At 43.9% G+C, this 12,628-nt stretch overlaps 1 protein-coding gene across 1 annotated transcript; it reads right to left on the reverse strand.

Moving 5' to 3' along the window:
* Nucleotides 1-10,196: 10,196 nt before the first annotated feature.
* LOC112172997 (proline-rich protein 4) lies at nucleotides 10,197-12,421 on the reverse strand. Its single transcript, XM_040508947.1, is given in 3 exon segments — nucleotides 10,197-11,507; nucleotides 11,510-12,102; nucleotides 12,203-12,421. Coding segments are annotated over 3 exon segments (1,728 nt in total). The 5' UTR covers nucleotides 12,360-12,421; the 3' UTR covers nucleotides 10,197-10,529.
* Nucleotides 12,422-12,628: the final 207 nt, after the last annotated feature.

Raw genomic sequence — 12,628 nt, forward strand, 5'->3', positions numbered from 1 at the left:
GAAATTACATAGCCAATCTTTAGCTTTAAACACAACATGCTCTCCCACATCCCAAACTTCACCATGTTTACAAGCATTTCTATTTTTCCATATTAACCAAGCTACTGTGCTAAATAGCGCTAGGCCGCTAGCTCATCCATCGAAGAGGTGAGTGCAACATGATGAAACAGAGATATGAAATCTGGTTCCCGCCACTGCTTATACACCCTGGCTAAAAAACTGAACTTCCAGACTCTCCGTGCTTCGCTACAACTCCACAAACAGTGCAACACATCTTCTTCCTCTAGTCCACATCTAAAACATTCACCATCACTAGTAATGTGTTTTTTTTTTCAACATCGCCCCACATGGTAAGAATCCATGGCAAGCTCGCCAAATAAATACCTTCACTTTGTTTGCGACTCTCAACCTCCAAATGAAATCCCACACAGTCCCTCCCTTCAAAGAACTACCATTGCTACTTGGAGAACCTGCCTTTTTACTTTTCAACTCAGCTGCCAGTCGACAACCCGACCTCACAGAATACTTCCCATCTTTAGTATAATGCCAAACCCTCGTATCTGCCTTGTCCCTCCTACTAGCGGGATTGACAAAATAATATCAGCCTCATGCTCCAAGGACTTCTCCTTGACCAGAGGAGCATTCCAATCCCCGGAAGGTGAGAATAACTCGCACACCTTAGTGTCGGGGTGCATGGACAATGGACTAACAACTTGAAACCTCCACGGGTTTGGAATCCACTTATCACCCCATACACAAATATTGGTGCCTGACCCGACTCTCCACCGTAGCCCTTCTCACAACAAATCTCTCCCCCATAGCAGGCTTTTCCAAATTAGAGAAGGTTGTCATCCTAGCTCAGCCTCTAACCACCGTAACCCAGGAAAATATTTTGCCTACAATATGATGTGGATTAACGAGTTTGGAGAAGTTACAATATGCCAAAGAGTCTTTGAAAGTAGAGCTTGATTAAAATCTTCCAAGTCCCGAAATCCTAACCCGCCCAGTTTCTTATTTTGGCATAAGAGCTCCCATTTACACCAGTGAATCCCTCTCTTCCCCGCACCATTACTCCACCAAAACTTCGCAACTTTTGATTGAAAAGAGCGACATACCCCCTTAGGAAGACGGAAAGCACTCATGGAATAGGTCGGGATGGCTTGTGCTACAGCCTTCACAAGAGTCAGCTTACCTGCCTTTGACAAGAATTTACTTTGCCAGCCACAAAGATGAGTATCCAGCCTCTCATTGATGTGCTTGAACATTTGTTTCTTGTTTTTCCCTGACACAGTAGGAAGACCCAAATATCTTTCATGGAATGGTACTTCTGGAATCCCAAGGAATGCTCATAAAGCTTCCCTATTCTATGTCGACACCCCTTTCTCAAAAGAAACTGCAGACTTTTGAAAATTAATCTTTTGTCCAACCGCCCTTTCATACAACAGTAAGCATTGTTTTAAATAAACGGTCTCCTCCATGTTAGCCCCGACAAATAAGAGACTATCGCCGACAAACAGTAGGTGAGATATAGGTGGTGCCATTAGACCTACTTGCACACCATTAATTCTTGCTTCAAAACCTGCTCTCTGCAATAAGCTGGAGAGGCCTTCCGTGCAAATCAGAAAGAGATATGGTGACAGTGGATCCCTTTGACGTATGCCCCTAGTTAGAGTGAAGATGCTTGTAGCTTGAGCTTGCCAAAGCACAGAGAATCTGATAGACGTCACACACCTCATTATCAGATTAGTCCATTGAGCTGAAAACCCCAGTCGAAGCAGAATACTTTAAAGAAAGGACCATTCCACCCTATCATATGCTTTGCTTATGTCCAATTTAAGCACCATTTTTGGATTCATTGAATGAATCAACTCAAAGGCATTATCATGAATTTGCCTCTCGGGGACAAACACACTTTGAAACTGGGAGATGATTTGAGTTAACACCTTCTTCATTCTGTTCACTATACACTTTGAAATTATCTTATAGATCACATTACACAAGCTGATAGGTCGGAAGTAACTAACAGTTTCCGGAGTCTCCAGCTTAGGAATTAAAGCAATTAAAGTATGGTTCACCTCAGCCACATCCGCCCCCTCGTTAAGAACCTTCAAGCAGAAATCTGCAACATCGTCCCCCACTATGTGTCAATACTTCTGATAAAACAAAGTTGAGAGACCATCATAGCCTGGGGATTTACACGGGGCCATTTGCTTCAAAGCAACTTCAAGGTTAGCCTTCTTAAACGGGGCAAGTAGATACTTGTTCATATGCTTGGTAACCTTAATGGGGACTGCCTCCAATATGAGACTAGTGTGCTCACATCCCTTTGATGTGAAAAGTTGCTTGAAAAAGTTCACAAAAGCCGCTTGGACCTACGACATCTCATCCTTCCACCTCCCGTCGGCATCCCGAATCCCTGTAATTCGATTTATCCACCCTCTAGCTTTTGCAAAAATATGAAAGAATTTTGTATTATTATCCCCACTCTTCAGCCACTCGACCCTTGAATGCGCTCGCCAAATATTCTCATTATGGCGCACATATTTATCCAACTCCTACCTGACAGAACTGCGTCTAGCCTGCATATCACTACTAGGATGATCAAATGGGATATCATGGAGCTCATCTCTGAGTTGTTGAATTCTCTGTGGGACATGACCAATTGTGCCCTTATTCCAGGCTGTTGGAGACTTCCCAACCCCTAGTAAACGGTCCATTAAAGACCTGCCCCTCCTCATCGCTGCCCAATTGGCAGCGATCACCTCCTCACAAGAGGCTTCTTTAGCCCATAAAGGTTCGAACTAGAATCTCCGTCTCCTACTAGAAATGGTAGCCAACCTATTGCCGTCAGTATTGAACAGTAAAGCCAGATGGTCTGAAGCTCCCGCGTCAACATGAAACTCATGCAAGTTAGGCCACACTGTCGTTCCTTATGCATTAAGGAAGCCTCGATCCAATCTTTCAAGAGTATTCCCATTTGACCAAGTAACCATTGGACCTGAAATTGGATCTTCAACCAAACCACAATCCCCCACAGCCTCTTGAAAGCGTTTCATCTGGGCCTCTGGTCTAATTTCTCCTCCGGTATTCTCCCTAGTATTCAGTAATTCATTGAAGTCGCCAAAGATGAAACAAGGGCCCTTGATTGAGTTACACAAACGTCTCATTAACTCCCAAGAGAAAGTATGCAAGGATGTATTTGGATTTCCATAAAAACCAATCAGCCGAATTGACAACCATTTAGAAGTCAACAATACATCAATGTGGGCTTGAGAGGATCCCACCACCTTGACATTCACCTTTTTTGACCAACCAAACGCAAGTCCCCCACTCTTACCTTCCTTCCCACTACTACCTATGACAAAGAAATCATGCAAACCAAGCTTCCTACATAAATCCTCCATCTGCTTCTTCCTCTTCTTTGTTTCAATTGAAAAAGCCACCTCTGGGGAATGTGCCCGTAGTAGACGCTAGAGTGCCTGGAAATTGTGCGGGTTCCCCAACCCCCGCACATTCCAACTTAAAATGATAATTTCTCGTGATAGGTCCAAGATCAAGGACCCATCACGGATTCAATTAATTTGGAATCATGAGTAACAATATTCTCCTGATCAGGAGAAGCCTTACTCCTTCATCTCCCCCGACCTCCCACGAAGAAGCCAACCCGACCTCCATTCTCTCCCTTTGACGGTGCCTACTTTCCTAACACTTCTTTCTTCTCTCCCTTTTTCTTTCCAACTCTCTTATAAACCACCGCATCCCCACTTTGCTCCACAACCTGAGAGTCCTCCACCAACTTGTGATTCCTATTGACCCCCTCAAGTTTCAAAATGGGCCAAATTTCCTGTTGTTTTACTGAAGGACTTGCCAGCTCATCAGGCCCATTAACACCCCCTGACTTCAAATTTGAAGCAGCTCCTAAACTTGCCCCTCCTAACGTCCTGCCAATCTGTAAATCTTCAAAAATCGAAGCTGAGAGGATGTCGGATCTCAAGTGACGATTTAGGGTATGAATATCCTCCAACCCCGCCTGAGACTGCGGTGAATCCTTTTGTAATAATGACTGATTGGATCCTCCAATATTCTTTCCCGTAACAATTGCTCTTTCCTCAATTACCTCCATATTATCAGGCACGTCTGACGAAGGCCGCTTTGCCTCCGGTGCCTCAAGGTGATCCCCTGCCAACTCACCATCCACCACCATTTCACTATCCGGACCACAACCGCTTCCTAGAAACTCATCTCTTGGCCTGGTCGCCCCAGTCAATGATGACGAAGGTTTCTGCATCCTCCAACCGGGCTTAGGACTATGAAGACCAAATCTGACACCTTGTAAATCAATGTTAAACACATTCTTTGAAATCTTCCACCTACCATACTGCACTTCCTGTATTTTCCCCGCCTTTTTCAGTTCACAGCAAGAGCTAACATGATCCAAACAACCACAATAGAAACAAAAGTAGGGAAGGTTCTCGTAATCCAATAAGAGTTTGACTTCCTCTCCTGAATTCTCAAGTTGAAGCCTAATCCATCTTCTTAGAGGCATATTGACATCCAACCCCACTCGGATATGGAGAAAGCTCCCAGAGCTGTCTCCATTCACCCCAGGGTCAACGTCCACCAATTTTCCTAAAATATTTCCAACTCTCCTCCCCATTTTTTGAGACAGAAGTTCCGTTGCAAGTCCCCTAACCCGAATCCAAAAGTTCTGACTCATCAAAGGTACTTTCAAAGGATCAGATTTCCCATCCATAGCCGAGAGCAACAATAAGGCATTATCAAAAGTCCATGGGCTGCCTCTAAGGATTTTCCTCCTATCCGCATCAAACTGAAAAGAAAAAACAAACTTGCCAGAATTCTCCCATTCAAAAATTGAAACCTCACCTTTAATATGCCAGATCCTCTTCATAATACTCCGAAGTGACTCCTTGTTGAAAGGTTTCGAAGTTAGAAGTCTCCCCACTAACCAGTACTTCTTGAGAGACAGATCCTCCACATTGTCAATCTTAACCACCTTAAGGTCCTCCGCCTCTGAAATTACCAGTTTGGCAAACAGACCATTCACCACCTCTTCTATCTTCTCCCAAAAACCCACCACTCCTTTTGATACTTCCCTTCCCAGCCCCCATATCGTACTCATACGTCGGAGAGAAGCAAGAAAGTTTACTAAGAAAGGCGACTAGAAACCCTAACGCCTATTCACTCTCACTCAAGAGAGAGAGACTTTTTTTAAATTGAAATATCTAAATGACCCAAACAATTTTCTATTAAAAAAATAAAAAAATAAATGTTCTTTTCTTAAGAAAAAAATCAAAATTGTTTTGAAATTAGTTGAAGACTTGTTAGAAAGAAGTGCAATCAGATAATATCCAACCTAAGATTAAAATCTTTGGTTGGCTGTTACTTAGAGGGAGACTAAAAGCAAGGGACAGAAGTTTGGAATGATCAATGATAATTTCATAGTTCTTGTCCTCTATTTATGGTAGATAATGAAATTGTTGACCACCTATTTGGCTACTATGATTTTACCAAAGAAGTCTAGAGACTGGCTGGATTTCTCCCTCCAGTGGATTGGGAATGATTCTTCAATAATAATAATAAAATATTAAGAAGAAAATCACAATTATTGTGAAAATTAGTTGAAGTCCCAAAGTTTTGTACCAATTAAGTATAGAATGATGTGTTTTCTTGAAAGCTGTAATGGGATTTTTGCCAAAGCCCCACACCATGGCTTCAGACCAGGCACAGCAGAACCATGAAAATCCGAAATCCCTAACGTATTTAAGAGAAAAAAGTTGAGGAAAATGAGTCGGTGCAATATCACTTCTACCAACATAACAAAGTCTTACTATAGAGCACTTGCTTGTTCACTTAAATGTGAAAGAGGTAATTGATTCATTGGTCGTTGTCCTCGGCAGATGATGGTAATGATATTTTCTATAAAAGCACCTTCTTCTTTTTTTGAATAGTTGGGGACCAATTTTATTTTTGGGTTTTTGTCTATTTACCCCATTTTTAGAGATTTTTTTATCACTTACCCCATTAAGTTTTTTTAATTCCCTCTTACCCAAAACACTCTAAAGCCCCATTAAGATTTTTTTTAATACCATTTTTCCCTCACCTTTGTTACTTACTTAGAGAGAGAGAGAGAGAGAGAGAGAGAGAGAGAGAAATGGAGGAGAGAGAAATCATAGGGGACTTCGCCAGAGCCCCGTTACCGGCCGCCAGATTCCGGTCACCGATCGCCAGAATCCAGTCATCGGTCGCCGAATTTCTGCCAACTTCCGCTGGAATCCGGCCAACTTCCGCTGGAATCCGGTCACCGGTCACCGCCTATCGGATTTTTCTAAAAATCTTGCCCGAGGTCCCTAAAGAGATCGTCGGAGATTTCATAAGTCACCGGAAAGGTTTATTGGCCCCAAAAGAAGTCTATTGCCCCTCATTGCCCACCAATAAACGTCTATTGCCCCAATAGAGGGGCAATAAACCTCTATTGACCTCCAATATATGTCTATTGGGGGGCAATAGAGAGTTATGAAACCTCGCCGGAAGTCCCCAAAAAGGTTGTCGGAGATCTCATATGGGGTTGGAGAGGTTTATTGGCCATCCGAATAAACCTATATTGCCCCCCAATAGACGTCTATTGCCCCCCAATAGAACTTTCGGTTGCCGGAATGAGAATTAATCTACTTAAAATTAGACAAATAAAACTTTGATTAAGGAAAAAAAAGAGGAGATTACGTCAATTCAAAACATTTATCGCCCCCCAATAAACGTCTATTGCTCCTCAATTAACTTTTTTTTCCCTTTTTCTTTCCTTCCAGGCTTTCTGCCTCCTTATTACAAGATAATAAAATGTTTTTTTCTTTCTTTCTTATTTCTCGCACTTCTTCTGCCCACTGTTTAGAAAAAAAAAAAAGAAAAAAAAGAAGAAGAATTGAATTGAATTGGGCACCCAGAAAATGTTCTGGGCACCACGTCAACAAATCGAAATTCTCTCTCTGCCTCGGACATCTGGTTAGTCCAGGATTCAATCGGCGGCTCGGCGCGTCGTCGTCCAATATCCTGCCTCTGCAGCACTCTCAACCTCGAATCTCCGACTTTTGAGGCTCTCCCGACCTCCGAGTCACCATCGACAGAGGAGATCAGTTGAAGAAATCACCGCTACAAACGACGTTGTCTTCGTGGCCGAGGTCGTGGTCTAAGTCGCCGGAGGGCCTGGGCCGGCGATTCCCTTCCAGTAGGCGAGGATGAGGGTGGTGGGGCTGTCGAGGTTGCGAATCTCGTGGGCGATTGAGCCGGACTAGCCGGACTTGGAGAGAATGGGGTCTTCCAACTCGCCGCGAAGGTGAATGTCAACGACACAGCGAGTTGAAGGATGACAGCTCAACTAGTACAGTTGAGGCAGGAGGTCGGTTCAGAGTCTGACTTGGTTTCTTGATCCGGTGAGAGGGATGTGTGTGCGAGAGAGAGAGAGAGAGAGAGAGAGAGAGAGAGAGAGAGAGAGAGAGAGAGAGAGAGAGAGAGAGAGAGAGAGAGAGATTGATGGCATAGGCGTAGTTTATTAATTTAGCGGGGATAAAATTGTCATTTAACATTAAATTGGGTAGCTGGGAATAAAAATCTGTTGCTGGGGTAAGTGAGATAATTTTGGCTCATTTTAGTGTTTTGGGTAAAGAACCTATCATATTATTGACCCCCAATAATCGTATTATTGCCCCCAGTAATTATATTATTGACCCCAATAATCGTGTTAATGCCCCCCAATAATCGTGTTAATGCCCCCAGTAATCGTATTATTGCTCCCCAATAATCATGTTAATACCCCCCAATAATCATATTATTGCTAACATATACAACAATTTACATCATTTTTACATATTTTCACATACTTTTGGATACCACCACAGAAGAAGAAAAATGTTAGAGCTGAATTGTAGTCAGATGCCAACACATATACAACAAGTCGATCTGATGCCAACACATTAAAAAGTTCATCAAAACAAACAATGAAAAAAAAATTGATTTAGGCACCCAGGTCGTCTTCTCTCTTCTTTCTAGTTGCAGATCCAGAACTTGGCGCGATAACACGAGGACCTGCAGTGCCATCACGAGCTCACCGAAGCCTCCGTCGTGGAGTGAGCCAGGGTCGGAGACGTCGGGTTAGAATGTTGGTTCGTCTTCCGAGATCAGATCGCCGTTGCTTCGGAGCTCCGCCTCGCTTAGCCCAGATGAATGACAACCTGCAGCACCGTCGCGAGCTCACCGGAGCCTCCGTCGTAGAGTGAGCCTGGGTCGGAGACGTCAGGTTCGAACGTTGGTATGTCTTTGGATATCAGATCGCCGGTGCTTCGGAGCTCTGCCCCGCTCAGCCCAGACGATCGACGACCTGCAGCGCCGTCGCTAGCTTACCGGAGCCTCCGTCGTGGAGTAGGCCGGGGTCGGAGACGTCGGGTTCGAAATCCGTCTCGGGGGTGGGGGGAGAGAGAGAGCGAGAGAGGTATGCATCCGATCCAGAAGTCCAGATCCGTAGACATGGAGAGAGAGAGAGAGAGAGAGAGAGAGAGAGAGAGAGAGAGAGAGAGAGAGAGAGAGAGAGAGAGAGAGAGAGAGGCCGGGGTCGGAGACGTCGGGTTCGAAATCCGTCTCGGGGGTGGGGGGAGAGAGAGAGGTATGCATCCGATCCAGAAGTCCAGATCCGTAGACATGGAGAGAGAGAGAGAGAGAGAGAGAGAGAGAGAGAGAGAGAGAGAGAGAGAGAGAGAGAGAGAGAGAGAGAGAGAGAGAGAAATCGGTGAGGGGGAGATAGAGAGAGAGTCTGAGAGAGAGAGATGAGTGTAATTTATTAATTAAAATGAGGACAATTCTGTCAATAGATGTTAGATTGGGTAAATGGGAGTAAAAAACTCTTAATGGAGTATGTGGGCAATTTTTAGGCCAAAATTGTGTAAATGGTCATTATCCCATTAAAATTTTATAAAGATAAATCGCTAGACTAGTTCATTGTGCAGTAAGGAACGTTAAAGATAAAACTTTCAATTATAGACAACAAAAGCTCTTCGTTACATGAATAAAAATTCACATAGTTGTTGATAGGCATAGAAATAGACCAAAATTGATTATCGGCTAACATTGATCGTCCAAAACATGCTATCATTATGGTAACTCATCATTGATCCATGTCTGCCGCATACTGATCTTCTAGTTTCATTGACCCCATATGATACAACAGAAAACTGAAATTGTAAAAGTAAAACGTCACCAACAAAAACACGATCAACCTCAAAATACCAAGATCTCGTTTTACTTAGCGTGCTCGGTCAAACTGCTAGCCAAGATAATAAATAATAAAAGAAATTTCCCATACTATATATCTATATGTACCATCATGATGGCTCAGTGTGCTTGACTGCTGGCCAAGATTATTGATAGCGCGACCAGACACATGGATATATATACTCACAAAAAGAGAAGAAAAAGTATCTTGATCATGTTTCATTTTCATGAATTGAATGCCAACATGCAATGTCATTATAATGGCCAAGACAAAGATCACCCAACAAACCGAGGCATGGCGCAAATTTAGGGTTTTTACATTCCCTAAAGGCTAGGCAAAGAAATTCATCGTTCCAAAAAAGACAACAACCTCCTTCCTCGATCGGCTTCCATAGCGACCCACTTAACAAATCTGTAAAAGATTTGGTTGCGAGGGTACGTACTTAGATCGTCTCACCAGAGAACGCCCAACAACCCATTTACGTACTTCAAAGTGTTAATGTGAAGCAGATAGAAAACCATTTCAAACTTCAAGACCCATATGCTGATACTCAACATAAATGATCTTTTCCCATTTCGATCACGTCTTTCATATATAAGGAAACAATTTATCAAAGAAGAGTACAAATTGTACATCGTTTAGGAACTTATTTAGTTAAAGGTGACTTTTTCTTAGCTATTACCACTCACTTCGACAGCTCATGATCAAGTTATACAACTTATAATAGGAACAAACATGTACTAGAGAGTAGAGAGTCGATATATCTGATCATGAAAAACGTGGGAAGTTGCACATATGCACTAGCCTTCACAGCTCGATCATCACACAAAATTCCTAATCCTATCCTAATTACATAATTCAGAACGTGGAAACCTAACGACTGGAATTAATCCGATTTGCTGGGAATTCCAGAGTCCCATGCATCTGAAAGACTGAAAGTTTTATTTACAAACATTGCAGATTACAGACGTATGTGTACGTAAGTAACGTAAAGAAACACAACCAACACAAGCCAAACTCATCAATAAATGGAATCAAGAAACACTTTCTTTCAGTTGCAGTACGTACTCACTCTCGGGTATCCCGATCTCACTTTCTCTATAACAATAGTACAGCTCCTCGATCCCTATCTCTCTATGGTCTGAAGGCTTATAATTTATTATTCCACACATGCACATGGCTTGATCATCACACAACAATATTCATCCTGCTAGTTACATGTAAATAAATAAATAGGGGCCGGTAGGGCTAATTAAACCTTGGGAGATGTTTGTAGTGGGAATGGTGGTGGTTTCTTAAAGAAAGGATGATGAGGAATCTTGGGGAATGGAGGTAGAGGCTTCAAGAATGGGTGCTTGAAAAATGGGTGTGGCTTTGGCTTGAACCAGGGGTGTGGCTTTGGTTTGTAAAATGGGATTGGAGGTGGAAGTGGTTTTGGTTTGTAAAATGGGTGTGGCTTTGGCTTGAACCATGGGTGTGGCTTTGGTTTGTAAAATGGAATTGGAGGTGGAAGTGGCTTTGGCTTGAACCATGGGTGTGGCTTTGGTTTGTAAAATGGAATTGGAGGTGGAAGTGGTTTTGGTTTGTAAAATGGGTGTGGCTTTGGTTTGTAAAATGGGATTGGAGGTGGGAGTGGTTTTGTGTACACTGGGACCGGTGGTGGGAGCGGTTTTGTGTACACAGGAACCGGCGGTGGAAGCGGTTTTGTGTACACTGGAACAGGTGGTGGGAGTGGCTTTTTGTAAACTGGAACTGGTGGTGGGAGTGGCTTTTTATACACAGGGACTGGTGGTGGGAGTGGCTTTTTGTATACAGGGACTGGTGGAGGGAGTGGCTTCTTGTACACAGGGACTGGTGGAGGGAGTGGCTTCTTGTACACTGGGACTGGTGGAGGGCACATTTTTTTGGGTGCTTTTGGGGGATGGGGCTTTTTGTAAACTGGTACTGGTGGAGGGAGGGGTTTCTTGTAGACTGGAACTGGTGGAGGGCATGGTTTCTTGTAGATAGGTACTGGTGGAGGGTTTGGTTTCTTGTAAACCGGCACTGGTGGAGGCTTGTAAATTGGGACTGGTGGAGGGAGGGGCTTCTTGTATATTGGGACTGGGGGAGGGAGCGGCTTCTTGTATATTGGTACTGGTGGAGGGAGGGGCTTCTTGTATATTGGGACTGGGGGAGGGAGCGGCTTCTTGTATATTGGTACTGGTGGAGGGAGGGGCTTCTTGTATATTGGGACTGGGGGAGGGAGTGGCTTCTTGTAGATTGGGACTGGGGAGGGAGGGGCTTTTCGTAGATTGGGACTGGTGGGGGGAGGGGCTTTTCGTAAATTGGGACTGGCGGGGGGAGGGGCTTTTCGTAAAAAGGGGTCTTGGGAGGGCAGGGCTTCTTATAGAATGGAGGAATAGTAATCTTAGGTGGGAATGGAGGGAATTTTTTTGGAGGGAAAGGGAATATTGGGTGTCCAAAGAGAGGATGTGGTTTGGTCCATTTGGGAAGTGGGTGTTTAAAGGGAGGCCAAAAGACAGCAGAAGTGCATGTAGATGGTGAAAACTTCAGTTTAGTACCAACAATTCCAAAGGTTTGTTTCCCATCACTGTTTTTAGACTTGAATACCACTTTGGTGGATTCAAGTCCATCATGAGCAGCACATGGTGTGGCCTCTGCATTGTGGAGCTGTGCATAGCACTCCTCCTTCAGTCCATCTCCTCCATCTTTCACAATCTCCTTTGGGATGGACACTGAAAACTTGCCCTCCTCATTGAGCTCGCCGGCCCCTCTCCTCTCGAAGTGGCCGCTTTCGGCCTTGCAGTCGATCGTAACACCAAGACCTGCAACTCAAGAAAGTTCAGAACCTCTCCGACACAAAACACAAGACAACAGTTCAAAACTTCAAAATGTGTAACGAGAAATGAAAATGCACGTACATACCTGAAAAAGCATGACTGGTCTTAATGCTCTTCTCAGCACAGTCAGTACATTCTCCAAACCCGACTACCTCAACTGTCTTATCATCATCAGCATAGCAAAAGCTGCTCGCTCCGAAAAGCAGCAAGGACAAGAAGAGGCACAGATGAGAGATCTTCATTGGGGGAACCAAACCCAATAAAGAAAGAAGAAGATCACTCACTTGGCTATGGAGTCTCACATACTCACCCCTGTTATATAGTTGCCGTAAGGTAGTGGTTTTAAAGCCACACCGACACTAAAATTAAGGGCATCACATGAGGTTAGGGACCCTCCTCCCCTTTGGCTTTGGGAGAGATGACCTAGCGTTCGGGGAGAGAAAGAGACAAATAACGTGCACAGCTGCTGTGCCATTATCTCTTTTCATTGTATTGAATGAGTTCCCAACTG

This window comes from Rosa chinensis, chromosome 6 (assembly GCF_002994745.2).
Source record: "Rosa chinensis cultivar Old Blush chromosome 6, RchiOBHm-V2, whole genome shotgun sequence".
Taxonomy (NCBI): Eukaryota; Viridiplantae; Streptophyta; class Magnoliopsida; order Rosales; family Rosaceae; genus Rosa; species Rosa chinensis.